This window comes from Bos indicus, chromosome 2 (assembly GCF_029378745.1).
Source record: "Bos indicus isolate NIAB-ARS_2022 breed Sahiwal x Tharparkar chromosome 2, NIAB-ARS_B.indTharparkar_mat_pri_1.0, whole genome shotgun sequence".
In the NCBI taxonomy this organism is placed as follows: Eukaryota; Metazoa; Chordata; class Mammalia; order Artiodactyla; family Bovidae; genus Bos; species Bos indicus.
In genome coordinates this window covers 55,902,750-55,923,139 of record NC_091761.1, presented here as the reverse complement: position 1 = coordinate 55,923,139, position 20,390 = coordinate 55,902,750, and the positions used below count along the sequence as shown (strand labels likewise).

General features: G+C 39.1%; 1 protein-coding gene across 1 annotated transcript in view; it reads right to left on the bottom strand.

Annotated features, from left to right (window-relative positions):
- The window catches only part of LRP1B (LDL receptor related protein 1B), a 2,167,013-nt gene that overhangs the window by 820,157 nt on the left and 1,326,466 nt on the right, over positions 1–20,390 (bottom strand). The window contains exons 19-20 of the mRNA XM_070768349.1: positions 10,966–11,046; positions 9,619–9,780 (exon numbers count right to left, since the gene is read on the bottom strand). Of these exons, the coding sequence (XP_070624450.1) occupies positions 9,619–9,780; positions 10,966–11,046 (243 nt within the window). The remainder of the gene's footprint in view (positions 1–9,618; positions 9,781–10,965; positions 11,047–20,390) is intronic.

The following is a 20,390-nucleotide window of genomic DNA, read 5'->3' as shown; positions in this document are numbered from 1 at the left end:
AGACAGAAAAGACTTTTTCTTCTCCTATAAGGTAAAAAATGAAAATCAGGATTGCAAAAATTATATTTATACTATGCTTTTCTTAGTCAGAATACACTTTTTTGATTTCTAAGAAATGTTTAAGTGTTCCTGAGAAAATAGTTAAAATGATATTGTGAATTTAGTGAATTATTTAAATTGTGAGTCCAATCCAGGAGAAAAAAAAAAAAAAACAACTTTGTTTGTTTTAATGGACTTTAACTTTGGAGAAGGAAATGTCAACTCACTCCAGTATTGTTGCCTGGAAAATCACATGGACAGAGGAGCCACACACCCCATGGGGTCACAGAGTCAGACACGGCTGAGCAACTAACATACACACATACTTTAACTTGAAATTTGTTATAAAATGTTTTGAAAAGTTAAAAAAAAAAAAAAAAAGAGTGCTATGTGCACAAAGCTTCCTGCATATCTGATAATTGTCATGTGTCCATTCCTGCTTGCTTTCTGGTTTTTCAGTGACTCACTGTGTATTAATAATTCCTGTACCTATGGCAGCAGTTGGCTACAGATTCCTAGGTATTCTTCACCTGTCCTGAATCTATTGAGAATCAGAGTGGCAGCCTATCAATTGTTTCATTTCATTTACCAACAGGGTGTGGACATATGCTTGTCCTGTTTCTCAGTGGACCCTTAACCACTTCCTAAAGTAGGTAAGCTGTCCTTGGTTTCTAGAAATCCTTAGCAATGGGTGCTTGTTTAAACCTCTCTACCTATCTGACTAGAAACTGCACTGTGACTGTTGGGGGTAACTGTCCTGCTCTTCTCCAGCTAATGTGGGATGAATTCCCCAGGGACTACTGCCTGCCCGATGGCTCTACAGTCCCTTATATGAACTAATAATGAAGTCAAACTTGGGGTGTCTCTTTGAAATCAAATTGTCCTCATCCATTCGACCTTGATGACTGCTTGCCTGTCATCTAGCCTATAGATGATTATTAATATCATAATATCATGGCCCTTTCCACCTTCCCATGACAACACACTTTCAGGGCATGATTTCTGTGTTTTACTTTCTATTCCAAAAAGCTTTTTTACCTGTATATGTAGTCCCTGCTGGAGATTATCTGGATAAGAATTTGGATGGGACTATCTAAACCATGTATTAACATAAGGGATTTAATGAAAAATTTAATAACAAAGAGACCAGACTTCAAGTCTCTGATGCTTACTGTCTAGGTCAATTAGAAAAGTTAAATAGAGGGAAATGGAAAAAATGTGTGGATATCTTGGCATAAATTCAATTATTATAACACTAAGCTATTTCTAGTATTAAAATATGCAGACATATAGAGATAAAAAATAATGAAAAAATACTGAAACAATATATGTTATTAAATATCTTCCAGGAAATTCAAGCATTTATGTGAAATGTATGTAAAATAAAGCACTGTTTTTAGTTCATTAAAAATGTGAAGTTTGGTATCTAGAATTCTACTTTGAACATATTATTTAAAATGTAATATATCATAGGGATGATGAACTTCTATCAGTATAAGTAAACAATGAGTTGAGTTGGCTATGTAACTGAGAAATCGATTTTTCCATTCATTGCTGAAATTAACTATTCACTTTAACAGATATTTTAGATATCAAATATGAAGTAAAACAGATTACAATGTGGATATTCCATGTTAGGAATTTACTTCTTGGCTTAGATATATGACTGGGTTGCAGTAGATTCAAATATTTACAGGAAAAATATGACATTATTTAACTTTATATTTTAAAATAGTATAGAACATCATTATATAGAAAGAATATGTATAAGCATATACATGAGATAAATGTTGGAGGAAATATCAGAGAGTAAAATTTTAAAGTTATTATCTCTTCTTTATTTTGGCCTTTTCCTGTCCCCATTATTTTCTGCCTCGTCTCATAATAAGTTTGATATTTTATTAAACACTCAGGATTATAACTCCTTTAGAATGTGTCTCTACTTGAATTTTAAAGGAAGAGTCAACAAACTATGACCTGAAGACCAATCCGGGTCCACTACCTCTCTTTGTAAATAAAGTTTTCTTATAATACAGTCATAATTATGCGTGCATGCATGTTAAGTTGCTTCAGTAGTGTCCGACTCTTTGCAACCCTATGGCCTGAAGCCTGCCAGGCTCTTCTGTCCATGGAATTCTCCAGGCAAGAATACTGGAGTGGATTGCCATGCTCTCCTCCAGGGGATCTTCCTGATCCAGGTATCGAAACTGCACTTCCTACAACGCGTGCATTGCAGACGGATTCTTTACCACTGAGCCACCAGGGAAGCCCACAGTCATAATCATTTGTAGAGAAATAGTATATAGCTTCTTTGGTGCTAAAACAGTGGAGCTGGGTAGATGAAATAGGCAAAATCTAAAATATTTTACTACAGGACTCTACAGAAAAGATTTGCGGACCTGTGTTCTAAAATGTTCTAAATTCTGCTTATGATTTCTAGAACATCCCATTAAGTGTATACATATCAACATAGCAGCATGCTGTACTGAAAGATCTGCATACCAGTGAAGTACTCCATACCAGGAAGGTCATGGTAGATTAAGTTGATTATGTTATGTAACAAAGTCATCTGTAGAAAAGTTTGGGATTCAGACAATGACAATTTTCCTTAGAAAGCCTGTGTGTACACAAATACCCAGCATGAAATAAATTCCCTCACAAAAAGTAGATGAATCTGGTCAATTGCATTTCAGGATATAATATAAGTGCAAACTGAACTGATGCATCACATAAATAAAGCAATACAAGCTGACAGTTCACATAGGCTCTGAAAGAAGCTAATTATAAACTATTTTTTTAATAGGAAAAAGGCAAAGTTTTATCTTATTGCTTACTTTAGTCTCATAAAAGCTTGAGTACAACTCAATTATTGAGAGGTGAATTAATTATTTTGTACATTATATATGTCCTTTGTCTCTTTTCTGTTTATTTACTTGTGTGTGTGTTTTCTGCTGAATTCCTCAAGTCCTATGAATTCACTGACCATTAACCACAATTTAGAACAAGGAAGCAGAATTTAAAGGCTGTGGAAATTAATTTACTCTTGCCCTTATGGTTCAGCTCTATTAAAAGAGTTAGCTAAGCTAAGCTAAGTTGCTTCAGTCGTGTCTAACTCTGTGTGACCCCAGAGACGGCAGCCCACCAGGCTCCCCCGTCCCTGGAATTCTCCAGGCAAGAACACTGGAGTGGGTTGCCATTTCCTTCTCCAATGCATGAAAGTGAAAAGTGAAAGTGAAGTCGCTCAGTCATGTCCGACCTAGCGACCCCAGGGACGGCAGCCTACCAGGCTCCTCCGTCCATGGGATATTCCAGGCAAGAGTACTGGAGTGGGGTGCCATCGCCTTCTCCCATTAAAAGAGTTGGAAACAGGCTAAAATTTTTCATTAAAATTAGGTCTTCCTGTTACCTATTGACTTTATTAATTATTTCTGCAAAACTAAAATGAATTGTTACTTTGTTTAGTGTCAAAGTACATAATTATTGTCTTATGTAGAAGCTAAATTTATCTAGGAATAAGTTTAGACCTATTACTAAATTTTTGAAGAGTAAAAATGAAGATAACTGGCTTCTTTCCATTTTTAGGAACCATTTTTTTTCTAAGATTTTCTTTTTAAAATTATATTTAGCTGATTCCTTTTACTTTTCTTGATAATCACATTGCTAGGAACATTACAGATTCTCAAAACAGTTTTTGCTCTTAATTGATTCAAAACTCTTGAGTTTTCTTTGTTTTTGATGTAAAAGTTGTCTATAAATATTAACGTTAAAATGACGTTTAAAGAGCTATTTTGTCCTAGAAAACAAAAAAGAGGTTTCCTATGGATAAAATCCATTAATAATTAACATTGTTTTGATATCTCAGTGTTAACAGTTTCTAAGCAAAATAAATCAATCTGTGAGAGAATAAAGTTAAGCCAGAAAAGTTGTATCTCATTGAAAACAGATACTATACCTCTAAAACTAGATGACATTTAGATTTGCTTTTAATTGCATTTTTATTGGGTAACAACCCGTATTTTCATTAAAAAAGAGTAGTTAAGAATATTAGGACAGAAGATTATATGAATCTGCTAAATCCATAACATAATTTGATCTCCCCAAATTCAAATCCAATACTTAATTGTTAGCAAAGCTCAGTGCCTGAGAAATAATAGCAATTCTGTTTGATTGTGTGTTCTAGTAAAAGTGAATTGAAGTATATTTTCATGAAAGAAAAACAAGACAGGTGATTGTGTACAGAATTTACTAATACTTGATTTCCTATGTGTTTAAGATTAAATTGTGGCACAAAAAACTTTTCTTATATTTCTGAAACTTACTATGTATTTGATGTAGACAAGAAGTCAAAAGATGTTGGCTTTAATTTCTATTCTCTCTATGCTTAAATGAGTAACCCAAAGTCTTTAGCTAAATATCAAGTTTGATACCTGCAGTGCTCTGAGAGGATTCAATCTCCCAGACAGGATATCATGGCTTTTTGGTTGGCAGAACTGCCAGAACTTTCTGGATTTTCCACTAAGAACCTGACATCATCATTTGAATCAAAAAATCTCTCCTGAAAATGTCATTATGTATCAAAGGACTCAATTTCAACATTTCTAACTTAGAACATTATTAGCTTCTTCCAGGAAGTAGCATCAGTTTTTGTTATTGCTATATACACATACAGATAATTTTATCTAGCTGAGTATTTTTTTTCTCATTTGCACAACAAAACTGAACTAAATGATCTTTTCATTTTCTTTCAGCTTGTTAGAATTTTTGAGTCTATGAGGTAAAACTTTTATGGCAGAGAAACCTAGTCTTGGGTGACTGAAAACACTGTATTGGAATGTCCACAGCTATTCCAATGACAAAGTTCCAGAATCCACACTACCAAGGAGAACTGCAGGGAGGAGGGAGGGGCAGTGAAGGGGATGGAGACTAGGAACAAACAGACAAAAAAGACAAATGTACTTCTTGTGATGATTTCATGTAATGGCCCAGGTCCCTTCTAGTGCTTTTTGGAAAATTTCATTGCAATGACCTATAATAAGTAGAAAGGTCTCTCTTTTTCATCAAGTGATAATGAGTATGCACTTAAGAACAAGGTAGTAATTATTCGTCTTATACTTCTAGTAATTTCTTCTGTTTCCTCATCCTAGAGTTTATTTCCATGATGATATGCAAGGCTAGGTGCACGGATCTAATCATATACCTTTCCTTAATATAGTGTAGCCACTTTCATTTATCCCATAAATCTTGGCAATTTTAGCCCAGGATATGAATAAAATAAAATAGATAGGATGTTTTCCTTATATTTTATTATTTTTTACTTCTTTTTTTAATATCCTCTATGTGCAATACATAGCAAGTTTCAGAAAGACAAGGAAAGTATTATTTGGGGATCATACAAATGTTACTTCATAGAGAGTTAGAAAAAAAATAGAGTTATACTCTATAGCTGCAGAAGCAGACAGCTAGACACAGGGATAAAGAACAGTCAGCCTTTGAAATTACAACTGTGAAACCCTGAAACTCCAGCTGTGTAATCCTAGGTAAGTGTCTTAACCTCTCTGAATAATCCTTATTCTGAAAATTAAATGGAATAACAAACATAAGAATGTCTGACAATTTGTGGGAGGCCAACATAGGTTAACTCCTTCCCTTGACCCCATATTATCATAATGGAATCTCCTCACTGGCACTCACTGTGAAATTATATATATAAAACAGACAAACTTTCCTTGTCTTTCTGAAACTTACTATGTATGCCGGTAAAACCGTTTTTTGACAAAAACCTTTCAATGCTTAATAAATGGCCAGGATTGAGCCTCTAGAAAAAGTTCTATCATTACAAATTCTTTGAAGGCCCTGCCTCACTTATGTTTCCACTTGGAAAAACTATTCACCCACCCAGTAGCTACAAAAGGGTAATCATAGATATATGTACCAATCAAAGGATTCAGAATCAAAAAGAAACCAGTGCTAAATCAATAACAAACAAACACTGAAACAAAGGAAGGAATCTATGTGTATGGATTGTTTGTATTCTACTTAAGCTTGTAGACTGTGTGTGTATTCCTAGGTAGTGATTTGTAAAGATGTGTGTTTTCTTTCCTGTGTGCTCATTCAGTCATGTCTGACTCTTTGCAACTCCATGGATCATAGCCCATCAGGTTGTCCATGGAATTTTTCCACGCAAGAATACTAGAGTGGGCTGCCATTTCCTTCTCCAAGGGATCTTCCAACCTAGGGATTGGACCCATGTCTCCTGCATTGGCAGGCAAATTCTTTACCACTAGCACTATCTATGAAGCCCCCCAGGGAGTTTGGAAGAGAGGAAAAGAGCAGCACAATATGAAGAAAGAAAGAGATGAGTGAACATTAATCTCAGAGAGGACCAGACATTAACACTTTTCCATATATTAATCATACTAATGATAAAAAATAACCATCACTATAGAAATTATTTTCTTGAAAGTGGTATCAGAGAGAATATGAATTTAATTTAAACTCAGGAATTTGCTGAAATAGAGATTATATATGAAATGTTCATCTCTTGGTATCTCCTGCTCCTTCACTATTAAAGTCTAATTCAAGAGTATTTTCTGTCCTTTTGAAAACAGTTTGAGTTGAGAGAAACTGTACCAATTGCTCTGCTTACACAGGCAGTGTAAAGTGAAGTGCTCAGCAATTATATGGTGGATTTGATCAGTTTTGACAGCCAGTACTGAAACTCAAGCCAGAATCCCCTGCTCTTTTCTTCCACAGCAGGTTCTGGGACTGAATTATATGACTAACTGCATCAAATTTCTATTTTAACTTGGCAATGGCCTCACAAATCCTCCATGTGCAAAATGGCCTTCCTGATCAATGCTAACAATTCTATATGTCATGGCTATTTTACAACTTCCATATCAAAATACATAAAATAATGATGGATAAAAATATTTAAATGCCCTTTGCAATACTCTAGATTGTCTTACATGAAAGTCATTCCAGAATGCTGCCTGTCTTCAATGCCTACAACCTGTATTCACCAAGTAGAATTTTTGACAAGAGAATCTTAGTACAATTTACAATCAGTTAAATGTAAATTAGTTCAGGAAGTTCTTCTCATTCTTTCCTTGAAACATGGCCAAGAATCATGTGGATTATCTGAATCATTTCCTTAGTGTATTACTTTAATCATATAAGAAACGCATGGTATTCACGTTGACAGTATTTCCTTTACAATAATATATTAGCAAAATGACCTAAAGATAAAGGTCATTAACATTAACTAGGCACTGATTCTATAATCCAAACCCAAATAACTGTCTAGAGAGCCTATAAGGGGCTGTACCACTCGCTTTGGATACTCATAAAACTAAAGCAATCTCTCCAAAATGTTTTAATGTGCAATGATCATTTTAACTTAGAGATACATACACACAGAAAAGAGGGATGAGATCTCACTTCTGAGATGAAAGCAAATTAACATCGTGGCAATTTCTTTCACAGCACATCATGGGGCAGTGCCAGCAGGCCACAGATGTATAACTCATGAGGAGCCTAAAGAGACATCTGTGAGGTGAGGGAAAATGTAGTATGCATTCAAAGTCCAATTTAGTAATGAAATGTTAACCACTCCCCAGATGAATGTCTCAAATATACAAAGAAAAAGAGGAAAAATATCTTTTGTATACCTTTTCTTTTTCCACTCTAGATTAGTTAAAAGCAAAAAGTTCTAGTTCATATGTACCAGTGGACCAACTGAAGTGAGAGAGGAAAAAGAGACAAGAATGAGATAGAGATGGGGGGGGTGTGGAGAGAGATTTATCCTTCCTCTCGATTTTGAAGCAAAATTAAATTCAAATATGTTCATGTTAAATTTGATAAGATACTGTTACAAAAATTTTCTTAGTCATTTTCTGTTTTCATTATAGCTTCTGGGCTGTCCTCTGTCAGGAAAGACATGAATCATGTCAAGACCACTGACCGAGAGTACCTGTGTTTCTTTGCTTCATGGCTCTTATGGAACATATTTGTATCAAGCCTTGACTATTATAATCCAGGTCATACAGGGAGAATCAAAATCAGAGAATATCTCCTTTAATAAAATCACTTAGGCAATTCACCAAAAATATTTACTCCTTTAAGAACCTAGTATTATGTAGATAATTTCCCTAACTGCCACTGTTTCCCATACTTACAATTGAGAGAAATTAAGGAAGAGAGAGAAAGACAGAGTGACTGAGAAAGAGAGAGATGAAGAAAGAAAAATGAAAGACAAAAGGAATTTTTGTTAGAGAAAATACTTTAGAAATTTTCTATTTTATAGGTTTCCAAATATTTGCAGAAGAGAAATAATCTCCTTGGAAAACACTTTGAGAATGATTTCTCATGATCACACTTTGTTGTCTGTTTGCAGGCTAGATTCTAAAAACTGAACAGTGACCATGTTTTTTTCATTCTTTAATCTATGTTTTGGTTCAAGCACTGTCTGGCATGTGAAAATAAATATTTTTGGAATAAATGAAAGAATGAATTTAAAAAAAATTAATTTCTTAGTCAAAAAAGAAAGCTTCCAATTAAAATGTTATTGCTGTATGAATTTTTGACAGGCTAACAATTTTTTTGTGATATTTCCAACATGATTTCTAATTCATGAGCATGTCCTGGGGCTGATCACATTTTGCCAAGTTACCCATGCAAACAACAAGATCAGGTCACCCATGGATATCCTGGGAGCCAAGGTTGTGATCTCCTTCCTCTCTTTACTTCCATTCCAGAAGGTCAATCAGTTGGAATACCTCAACATTTAATAGGGAATGATTACCAGCCTTCGGAAACAAATTTGATGTGAAAAGAAAAGGGAAATTATGCCTTTCTTAATTCTTTTTTCCCCCCTTTGGGGATGGGCTTGGGGTTTCATCAATTTAGAAGTTGGAGGGGATTGAACCAATGAGTATCGCTGAAGAAGCTGAAGTTGAACGGTTCTATGAAGACCTACAAGACCTTTTAGAACTCACAGCCAAAAAAGATGTCCTTTTCATTATAGGGCACTGGGATGCAAAAGTAGGAAGTCAAGAAACACCTGGAGTGATAGGCAAATTTGGCCTCGGAGTACAGAATGAAGCAGGGCAAAGGCTAACAGAGTTTTCCCAAGTGAATGCACTAGTTATAGCAAACACCCTCTTCCCATGACACAAGAGAAGACTCTACACATGGACATCACCAGATGGTCAACACAGAAATCAGATTGATTATATTCTTTGCAGCCAAAGATGGAGAAGCTCTATACAGTCAGCAAAAACAAAACCAGGATCTGACTGTGGCTCAGATCATGAACTCCTTATTGCCAAATGCAGACTTAAATTGAAGAAAGTAGGGAAAACCACTAGACCATTCAGTATGACCTAAGTCAAATCCCTTATGATTATATAGTGCAAAAGAAAGAAAAAAGAGATGATCAAATTATTTTATACAGTTCCACTTATACTTTTTTATGTGATGAGAAATTTATTTTTCTGTGATTTCACTCTAAAATACTCCAAATATTATATATCAATTTAAAATTGATATTGAGGTTTGTAGATTCACAAAACTACTAACCTTCTCTGGTGCAATTGATTTCATCACTGAAGTCTCCACAGTCATTGTCACCATCACAGGCCCAATGGCCTGGGATACATCTGCCACTGGAACAACTGAACTGGTTATCAAAGCAGGAATGTACACAGCCAACCTCATCACTCCCATCTCCACAGTCATCATCTAGAAAGAAGCATTAACAACCAGGTAGTGAAAAATTATCCATGGAGAAACATTTTCTTATGAAATACTTAACATTTGTTTTTGGTATTGAGTGCTTTCTTCTGTTATTGAAAAAATGAATGATAAATCAATCATCAACATTTCCCATGAACAGTGGGAAAATTATTTCCATTTTTATGTTGCTTTGTTTCTGATTGAATGCCAACTACTAAATTAAAGAGGAAAACATCCTTCACTTTGGATTTTGAAGCTTAATTTGTATTTCACTCAGAAATGACTAACCACTGACTGGATTAAACTATACAACATGAAATAATTATGAAGTGGGGAAGACAGTGGTGATTGTAGGAATTTCCTGAAATGATACAGCTTGTGATATAATTATTGTTGGAAAATTACTATTTTTAAAAATTTTTAAAATTTACTATTTTTAAAATTACCTATAAGCTCTATGCCCTAGTGTTTATAACTATCTTTAATTCAGATCCCTTTTCTCCATTCTCCCACATGAGGGCTCACTCTGTACCTTTACACCACTGGTTCTTAAGTATGTATTTATATCAGGAAATTGTTTGTACACTATCATTAGCAATGATTTATATTCTATATTAACAATTGCTGCAGGAGGGAAGCAAGGGGAATGTGAAGTGAAAACAGATTAAATTCAAACTAATGGCTGAGGTTGCATCAATTTATGTATAATTCATTTACCTGTATTTGGCATAATTTAACATAATGATAGAACTGAGTGAAGAAAAAATATCATTTGTACATAAAAAGCCAACATGACAGAGTTGAGGTCATCTGGATCTTCCATAATAATTTATGAACTACTCCATCCTGACATTACAGAGCATTTTACATCAATGCTTTGAGGAACCTGAATTGTCCAGGATATTTTCTCAATTGTTCCCTTCATGTCTTGTTTGTAGACTTAGACTAGATCTAGCATAATATCTGAAAACAAATCCCCATCATAGATAGCCCCAAGGGACTGCCATTGAGCTCCATTGTCCTTAATGCTAATCCCCATTGACAGGCCATCTGCCCTCTCACCACTTGTCTCAGCCATTTTGCTGGACTTGGCAAACTTCTCTTACAAACCAGCTCTGAAAGAAGTGAAGCTGCACAGACAGCCAGGCCTCCAATCAAATCAGTGCAGTCTAGTGAACATTCGGTACTTGCCAGAGTCGCAGTGCCACTTGCTGCTAATGCATCTTCCACTTTTGCATATAAACTGAGTTAGTGGTTCACAAGTTGGGAATTCTGTGAAAGATATAAAAACATCCAATAGGAAAGATGTTACTGATTATGTTTGACATCTCTTCATTTTTCTTGCAGTATAATGAATCTAAACAGTCCTTCATCAAGTGATTTTCCTTTATTTTAGTCCCAGAAATATACTCCTACAAAAGTTATTTAAAGTATGCATACCCTGTGTCCAAAAAATGCTGAACTTTGCAAACTTCTGACTTCACTCAGTTCTATCATTATATTAATATGTTATTGTGTTTGACTTCATTTGTTTCCTATTTGCTAATGTAATCAGAGCTCTGCCCCTCTCTTCCACACAGTCCATAGAGGAAACATTAGATAAGCAAATAAAGTGACAGTAACTATTTGAGGACACAGGATATGCATAATTTTAGTATCTTTTATAGGAATACATTTCAGTGACTAAAAGCCAAAGAAAATCACATGATGAACGACTGTTTAGATTCATTATGCGGCAAGAAAAATGAAAAGACGTCAATTCCCCCACATCAAGGAACTCAACCTTCTCTCAGTGAAGAACAGCTGCATAGAGCTCTATACTACTGCACTGAAAAGTGACATATGTGTTTTAAAGCAGGCTTCCCTGGTAGCTCAGCTGGTAAAGAATCTGCCCGCAATGCAGGAGACTCTGGTTTGATTTTTGGGTTGGGAAGATCCTCTGGAAAAGGGATAAGTTACAAGTCTTTTTCTGAACATAGGGAGCTGAAGCAGAAAAGTTAAATCCAACTTTGCCTGAATGATGTCAATATCTTAAGCTGAGAGTAAGGAAACAAACACAAACAAAAAACTCAGTTTAGTTGCTATCATACATGTTAGGTAGTTAGAATAGGAATAAGGAGTCCAAAATGGTGGTGGCTAAAAGACAAGGAAGGGAAAAGCCTGTGAAAACAGAATAAAGGAAGATCTGAAGACCAGAGTGAGAATCTCAGGTAAAACAAACAACTCTCCTAGCTAGCCCAGTTTACATAGGGCAGGCTCAGGGGGAGGAGAGAAAACATATAAAAAGAGGGGCCTCTCTTCTCTTAACGTCTTTTGGGTTGGCATGCCTTCATGCCTCAAGGATGTATTTTCTTTTACTTTCTAAATAAAACGGAGCTGTAACATGGAGCTGTAACATGGAGCTGTAACACTGGCCTGACTCAGGGCTGTAATGCTGGTCCGTATGTCGCTTCAAATTTTTGTTGTGACAAGACAGAACCTGGGAAATTACACACTCCCCTGACATCTATGGTACCATTTGTCAGATTTAATCTGGCTGAAACGACCTCCTCTCGCCCCCACGAGGAGGAGACCATGCACAGCAGGAATCCAACTCTGAATGAAGCTCCCATGGCGGAAGCTGAACAGGAAGAAAACCCAGCACAAGGGAAGTGACAAGAAGCCCAGAGTACCGGAAACTGGGACAGCGAAAAACAAACTCAGCAGAAAGCTCACGTGACTCAGTCTCAGATTCCAGAAGACCTCCAGTTAAGGCAGGAGGTCCTCACACCTATGGCTGAAAGGACATATGCCTAACAAAATTTTAATTCCTTGATCTTAGTTTTCTGAATGTTGAGCTTTAAGCCACCTTTTTCACTCTCCTCTTTCACTTTCATCAAGAGGCTCTTTAGTTCCTCTTCACTTTCTGCTATAAGGGTGGTGTCATCTTCATATCTGAGGTTATCGATATTTCTCCTGGCAATCTTGATTCCAGCTTGTGCTTCCTCCAGCCCAGTGTTTCTCATGATGTACTCTGCATATAAGTTAAATAAGCAGGTTGACAATATACAGCCTTGACATACTCCCTTTCCTATTTGGAACCAGTCTGTTGTTCCATGTCCAGTTCTAACTGTTGTCTTCTGACCTGCATACAGATTTCTCAGGAGGCAGGTCAGGTGGTCTGGTATTCCCATCTCTTTCAGAATTTTCCACAGTTTATTGTGATCCACATAGTCAAAGGCTTTGGCATAGTCAATAAAGCAGAAATAGATGTTTTTCTGGAACTCGCTTGCTTTTTCAATGATCCAGCAGATGTTCACAATTTGATCTCTGGTTCCACTGCCTTTTCTAAAACCAGCTTGAACATCTGGAAGTTCACAGTTCACATATTGCTGAAGCCTGGCTTGGAGAATTTTAAGCATTACTTTACTAGCATGTGAGATGAGTGCAATTGTGCAGTAGTTTGAGCATTCTTTGGCATTGCCTTTCTTTGGGATTGGAATGAAAACTGACCTTTTCCAGTCCTGTGGCCACTGCTGAGTCTTCCAAATTTGCTGGCATATTGAGTGCAGCACTTGCACAGCATCATCTTTCAGGATTTGAAATAGCTCAACTGGAATTCCATCACCTCCACTAGCTTTGTTCATAGTGATGCTTTCTGTTTTGCCCTACATTTTATATTTGTAACATGGGATTTCTCCCTCTTGTTTTCATTGCTTGACAAATGAAGCACCTGCTTGGACAGGGCACAAGGCTACAGTATTTAAGGAACACTGAGGGTGAGCAATGTGGCGTCCCCTCAGAGATAGTATTGGTGGGGCAGGAAAGACAGACTGTAAATAAACTGCCATCCAGGGAGGCCACAGCAGAAGCACTAAGGGTTGGGATTTTTAAGGACCGACAAAAATCAGTATGATGCTATCTCCAAAGTCTGAGAAAAAATAACTGTCAATTTAGAACATTATGTTATTAAATGCTCATTCAAGGATGAAGATGAAAATATTTTCATCCAAATAAAAGCTGAGAGCATTCACCATTAAGATACTCTCACTAAAGACATTTCTTCACGGTAAAAAAAAAAAAAATCTTAATTCCTTTACAATCTCTTGTTTCTTGTTTACTCGAACCCCCCACTAACAGGTGAGCAGCAGTGGGTGCAACTGAGGGACCCTGGAAGGGGCTACTCCTCAGTGTGTCCCAAAGGCTCCACTATCTGCTGGGCCCCAGTAGCCATTGCTCAAGCAGGTGGGGGTTCTTCTGTCCATAATCTTCTTTTGTGCCAAGGGTCAGGCCAATGAAAACTGTTAGCACAGGTCAGATATTTAGCAAATTTTCTGGCAGGTTATGAAGGGGATTCCTCAGTGTGTTTTTTCCCACTGCTTTTACCTCCTGTCCTTCAGCTCTTTTCTCCCAGGACTTGAGCCTAGCCAAAACGCATCGTGCCTGGCTTTAGGACCTAATGAAGCTCAAGATCTGATGTCTCATTGCAAAACTTCAGTTAGAGACACAAAGATAGGTAAGAGGTGGATTTGTTCCTGTTCAGAGAGAAGCACACTCCACAGGGTGTGGGCCATCACAGAGGAGAGTGCAGTAGCCCTGGAATGTGGTGTGTCTATTTTTTGCCAGCTAGGTGAATTCATATGCTAATGAGTGGGAGGATCTCCCAACCATTGGGGAACCAACCACTCCTCTGTCTTTTGACAGTGCCTTGGAACTGTCCTGCCAGTTCTGGGTGTGTCACTTAGCTTGCAGATTGGGGATCAAGGTGTATTTGAATTTGACTTGTCATCATGGACCCATTTGATTTTAATCAGGTTTATGTTTATGCCCTTGGGACAACCAGAAAGTAGCTAGCTCTTGAGAGGGAAATAATGTATAATATCCAATCCCTCAAGATATTCAGGCCTTCATCTTCTATGTTTCCTACAATATGTGCAACAAGAGCCATCTCTCAGTGGACCCGCTAGGGCAGGTGACAGGCACACAATGCCTGCTGGAAATTCATCTGCTGGCATCCCTTCAAGGGCAATTGGGCTTCCAGGGATAATGTTTGCCACTTTGGGAGTTAGCCCTGCAGGCCGTTTGGGCCTAAACCTTTACCACCCTTTTCCTAAAGTTACAAACATACCCCTGGATCAAATTTCCACTCCACTTTTATGGAACATCTGGTCTGTTGCCTCTTATCAATTTGTTCTTAAGCCAATTACTATCTCTTACTACTAGGACCCTGCCCCCTTGTAGACAACACTGTTCCATCCCACTTATTAAAATATCTTAATTCTCCTAACAGGACCAGATAACCCATTCTTTTGTCATTACTTCTGTTATTACCTAAAGTGGGTCTATGACAATGAAATGTTTACCACTGGAGACATCCTAACCTACTCTTATAGAGGACTAGGGGAAGAAATCAGTGACTTACTTTCCCTTAGAGCAGTAAGAGGATAAGGCTTATGGCTGCTTCACCAGGTTCACAGTCTCAGGGCACAGGCTTGGATTGCTTTATGTCATGATATCTATTCCCATCTGCGGTGAACAAGCTGGCAATGAGTTAAAATTACAACCCCTTAGTCCTACCCAGCATTGGTCACACTGGAGACCTTGGGGATGCCCAACTCCAATCCGGGGGTCCCAGGAGGTTGACCTGACTTGATCTGCCTAGGAATCTGGTCCTTGAAACGTTGTCATGCTTCAACCTGCTCAGGTATCCACCAGTCCAAGAGTCCTAGGAGGTCGACATGCCTTAACCTGCGCAGGGATCCAACTCTTGGGAGGCTGACCCGCCTCAACCTGCCTGGGAATTCGATCTCCAGGAGGCTGTCACACCTTAGCTTGGCTGGGGATCTGCACCCTGACCTGGAGATGCCTGGCTCTCAAGTTGCAACAGTACTGGGTAGGATAAGTCTCAAAAAGACTCACCCCTAAGGAAGTCCACCCATGGAAATTGAAGGAGGCCTATTAGTTTTTTCTTGTTTCTTTTCCTCCCTGTCATGACTGTCTTTCAGATGGGAAATAACAATCCACTTCCCGGCGGATGCCCTTGAGATGCATCCTTGATTACTGGAAGCTGTTTAATCCTCTAACTCTAAAGAGAAGTCACTTAAAATTATTTTGTGCCACTGCGTGGCCACGGTATCCTCTGGGGGACAAGGAACACTGGCCTGAGGATGGGAATTTAAATTACAATACCATCCTGCAGCTAGACTTATTCTGCAAAAAAACAAGGGAAATGGACAGAGATCCCCTATGTCCAAATTTTCTTCCAACTAAAAGATATGAAGGAACTCTGTCTTAAGTGCAGGGTTGTTGTATGCCCTAAAAGTGAGCCTACTAGGCAATTGGTGTTAGGCCAGACAACCAAGAGGAGGACCTTCACGTGAAGGCTCACCTCCCATGGCTCCTGAGTTGCCTGGTGCTCCTTCCTTGTATCCAAACATACCCCCATATCTGGGAACACCCCTCCACAAAAGCCAACTCAAGTATGTACCTTAGTTGAAACTGGAGGAGAAATCAGACCAACCCAGGTCCATAAGCAGTTCTCCCTCTTAGAACTAAGACAGATCAAACAAGACCTTGGAAGCTATACAGACGACACAGGCAAATATATAGATACATTACAATACATTACAATGGCCTTTGACTTGACGTGGAAGGACATCATGGTCATATTTAGCCAAACTTTATCTGACTCTGGGGCTTCCCTGGTGACTCAGATGGTAAAATGTCTGCCTGCAATGCAGGATATCTGGGTTTGATCCCTGGGTCAGTAAGATCCCCTGGAGAAAGAAATGGCAACCCACTCCAGTACCCTTGCCTGGAAAATTCTATGGATGGAGGATCCTGGTAGGCTGCTGTCCATGGGGTGGCAAAGAGTCTGACAGGACTGAGCGACTTCACTTTCTTTCTATCTGACCCTGAACATGCTAGGGTCTTAAAGGAAGCCCAAAGGTATGCTATGGGGCTTTACATGTCAAGTGATAAATACCCAGTAGGGGAAACTGCAGTCCCCTCCTCAGATCCTAACTGGAATTATAATGATCCTGAACACACCTGGGAAAGGGATCATTTTCTGATCTGTGTGAAGGTAGGACTGAAAGCAGCCCGGCAAAAAGTAATCAGCTATGCCTGGAACTCAGCAATAAATCAGGAGCCCAAGGAGAACCCCGTTGCCTTTCTGGAAAGGCTAAAAGAGGCCCTCCAAAAGTTTGCCAACCTGGACTTAGACTCTTATGAGGGACAAGTGATTTTAGAGGACAAATTCCTGTCCCAATGCACATCAGACATCAAGATAAAGTTACAACAGCAACAGCAGCAGGACCCTGCTGCCTCTTTAGATGAGATGGTCCAGACAGCCACCAGTACCTTTATAAGAGAGAAAAGGAGAGGGAGGCCAAGGCCCAGGAGAGGGAGAAAAAGAAAGAGACAAGGCATGCCCAGATGCTGGCCGCCCTCCAGGGAAGCCCTATGGAAAACTCTGAGTCCTTGAAGGACAAGGCATGAGGCAAATGCCTAATCTGTAGACAGATGGGACATTGGGCCAAAAAGTGTCCAAGTGACAAGTCCAAGTCTCCTAAAGTGGCTTGCTACAAATATCATCAATTGGGACTTTGGGTGGCACTCTGCCCTCGAGAACCCAGAGCCTCAAGGTCAAGCACCAAGCCTTCCCTCATGATGGTTCAACAGGACTAAAGCGGCCTACTCCAGCCAGCCTGCCTGTCACAGATAACTATCACAGGGCTGGAGCCAAGGGTGCAACTGGATGTGTCAGAGACCTTGAACTACTGAACAAAACCCTGAGAGGGATTGTCAGAAGATCCTCTGACCAATCCTGAGGAAATTCTTTACACTGATGGAAGCAGCTTTGTCTTAGATGGAAAAAGAGCCAGATATGCAGTAATCTCCAATTTTGAGGCCACAGAGACTAAACTTTTGCCACCAGGTACTTCGGCCCAATTAGCTGAGCTCATAGCCCTGACTCACACTTTAGAGCTAGGAAAGAGAAAAAGAGTAGCCATTTACACTGACTCCAACTACGCCTCTCTGATGCTACATGCACATGCTGCTATTTGGAAAGAAAGAGGCCACTTGACCACCCGAGGGTCCCCAATCAAACATGGCGATCAAATCATTAGGCTGTTGGAGACAGTATATATGCCTGCCAATGTTTCAGTCTCCCATTGTGAAGAACACCAAAAAGGGAGCATGGAAGTAGCACAAAGGAACCAAGCAGCTGATTAGGCAGCAGAGAGCAGCATTACAGAACAACAACTTAATAGGGGTTGCCACATTAATTCCACAGACTAATTTGACAGAAACTCTTTCATATACTGAAGGTGAGACTCTTAAAGCTAAGGGTGAGGACTTTTAAGAAGATGATATGGAGTGGTTCCAAAAGGAGGGACTCCTTTTCTCTGCCTAGGAACCTCCAATGGAAGTTGGTTAACTCCTCACATGCCACCATTCATTTAGCGGAAAAGGCCCTCCAAAGATTACTAGAAAGGTCCTTCAGAGAAATAGGCCTCCAAATGACTATAAGGCAAATGGTCTCCTCTTGTCCCACCTACCAATTAAACAACCCCCAAGAAGCTTGAAGACCCCAGCTGGCCCATCCTGTCCAACAACATGTGACCTACCCAGGAGAGGACTGGCAGATGGACTCCACCCAGATGCCAGTTTCTCCAGGGTATAAATACCTATTAGTCATGATAGATACATTCACAGGATGGATTGAAGGCTTTCCCACCCAGACTGAGAAGGCTGAGGAGGTGGTAAAAAAACTGCTCCATGAAATCATTCCAAGATTTGGTCTGCCCAGGTCATTATAAAGTGACAATGGGACATCATTTACTTCTAAGGTCACCCAAGGGGTCTCTAAAGCATTGGGCATTACTTGTTTTCTCCATTGTGCCTGGAGGCCTCAGTCTTCAGGAAAAGTAGAAAGAGCCAACCAATTCTTAAAATCAGCAATAAAAAAGAGACCTCTCTGGGATGGAAGGAGGCGTTACCAATAGCTCTCCTCCACACTCATATTGCCCCTAAAGAACAGATTGGTCTTAGTCCTTATGAATTGCTCTCTGGGAGACCTTTTGTTTATGTCAATGACCTCTTCCCAGATCCAGAGGCTCAGACCCTCCAGTCTTATACCATGGTCATTGGGAAATTCTAATAGGATATACACTTGTGGGGAGTCAACCAGGATCCAAAGATTCTAAGGAGTCACCACTATATGTTCCAGGGACTCAAGTCCTTATTAAAGTCTAGAAAGATGGATCCCCAGAGCTCAACTCCAGCCCACATGGAAGGGCCCCTACCCTGTAATACTTTCTACCCCCACAGCGTCAAGGTACATGACTTGACTGTACCTTGGGACATGACTCCTGCATTCCCTACTCATGAGTCAAGCCATAGAAGAAAACAGAAGAGGACACTCAATACACCTGTGAGCCCCTGGGAACTCTCAGATACCTATTCAGAACTACAAATGAATGCCATTCTAATGAACACCTCAAAAATCAAGTTTCTGGGGATAAGATTTCTCAGGACAGTTCTATGGAGCCAACATAGCTTGTCAAGTGCTGTACTCCAAAATAGACAGGAGATAGATCTCCTGATCCCCGAACAAGGAAGGACTTGAGCCATTTTGAATGAGATGTGTTGTTTCTGGGTAAATACTTCCAGCTAAGTTAAAGAAAGTCTCACAGTCCTCAAGAAAAACATTCTAGACCCTACAGGAACTCAAAGAATGAGCTGGGGAGTTCTTGAGGTGGCTACAATCTCTCTTTGGGGGATCCTCCTGGTAATGGGAAATTTGGAGTTGGCTAATGTCCCTACTAATCCCTGTTATTACCATATTGATGCTGCTTATGATTGTCCCATGTATTATCAATTGTCTAAACCATTTTTTTCTCTGCCCAGGTCAACAAGCTAAGACATGCAGTGCCAGTTCAACAAGGATATATAAAACTACAGCCAACCATGAAAATATCAATCACCCTTAGATGGACACTGCTATAGGACTCTGAGGCTTGAGACTATCAAGTGGGAGAGGCCCAATGCCCCTTGCTGTTGTCCCAGTTCAGCAGGAAGTAGCCAGAGAAACCTCGATGTCCCTATTCCCAAAGAATTGGGCCTCCTATCTCTTAAAGGGGGAATGTTAGGTAGATAGAATAGGAAAAAGGAGTCCAAAATGGTGGTGGCTAAAAGACAAGGAAGGGAAAAGCCCTTGAAAATAGAACAAAGAAAGGTCCAAGGACCAGAGTGAGAATCTAGGGTAAAACAAACAGCCCTCCTTGCTAGCCCAATTTACATACGGCAGGCTCCGGGAAAGAGAGAAAACATATACAAGAGGGCCCTCTCTTCTCTTCGCATCTTTTGGGTTGGCATGCCCTCATGCCTCGAGGATGTATTTTTCTTTACTTTCTAAATTAAACTGAGCTGTAACACTGGTCCGTCTGAGGGTTGTAATGCTGGTTCATCCATCACTTTAAATTTTTGTTGTGATGAGACAGAACCAAGGAAATTACACACTCCCCTGACAATACAGTTATACAGATTTTGAAAGTGTGAATTCTAAATTAAAAAAAAAAAAAATCCCCTGGAAATCAACAACAGCAAAACATAAGATTTCAAAATAAAAT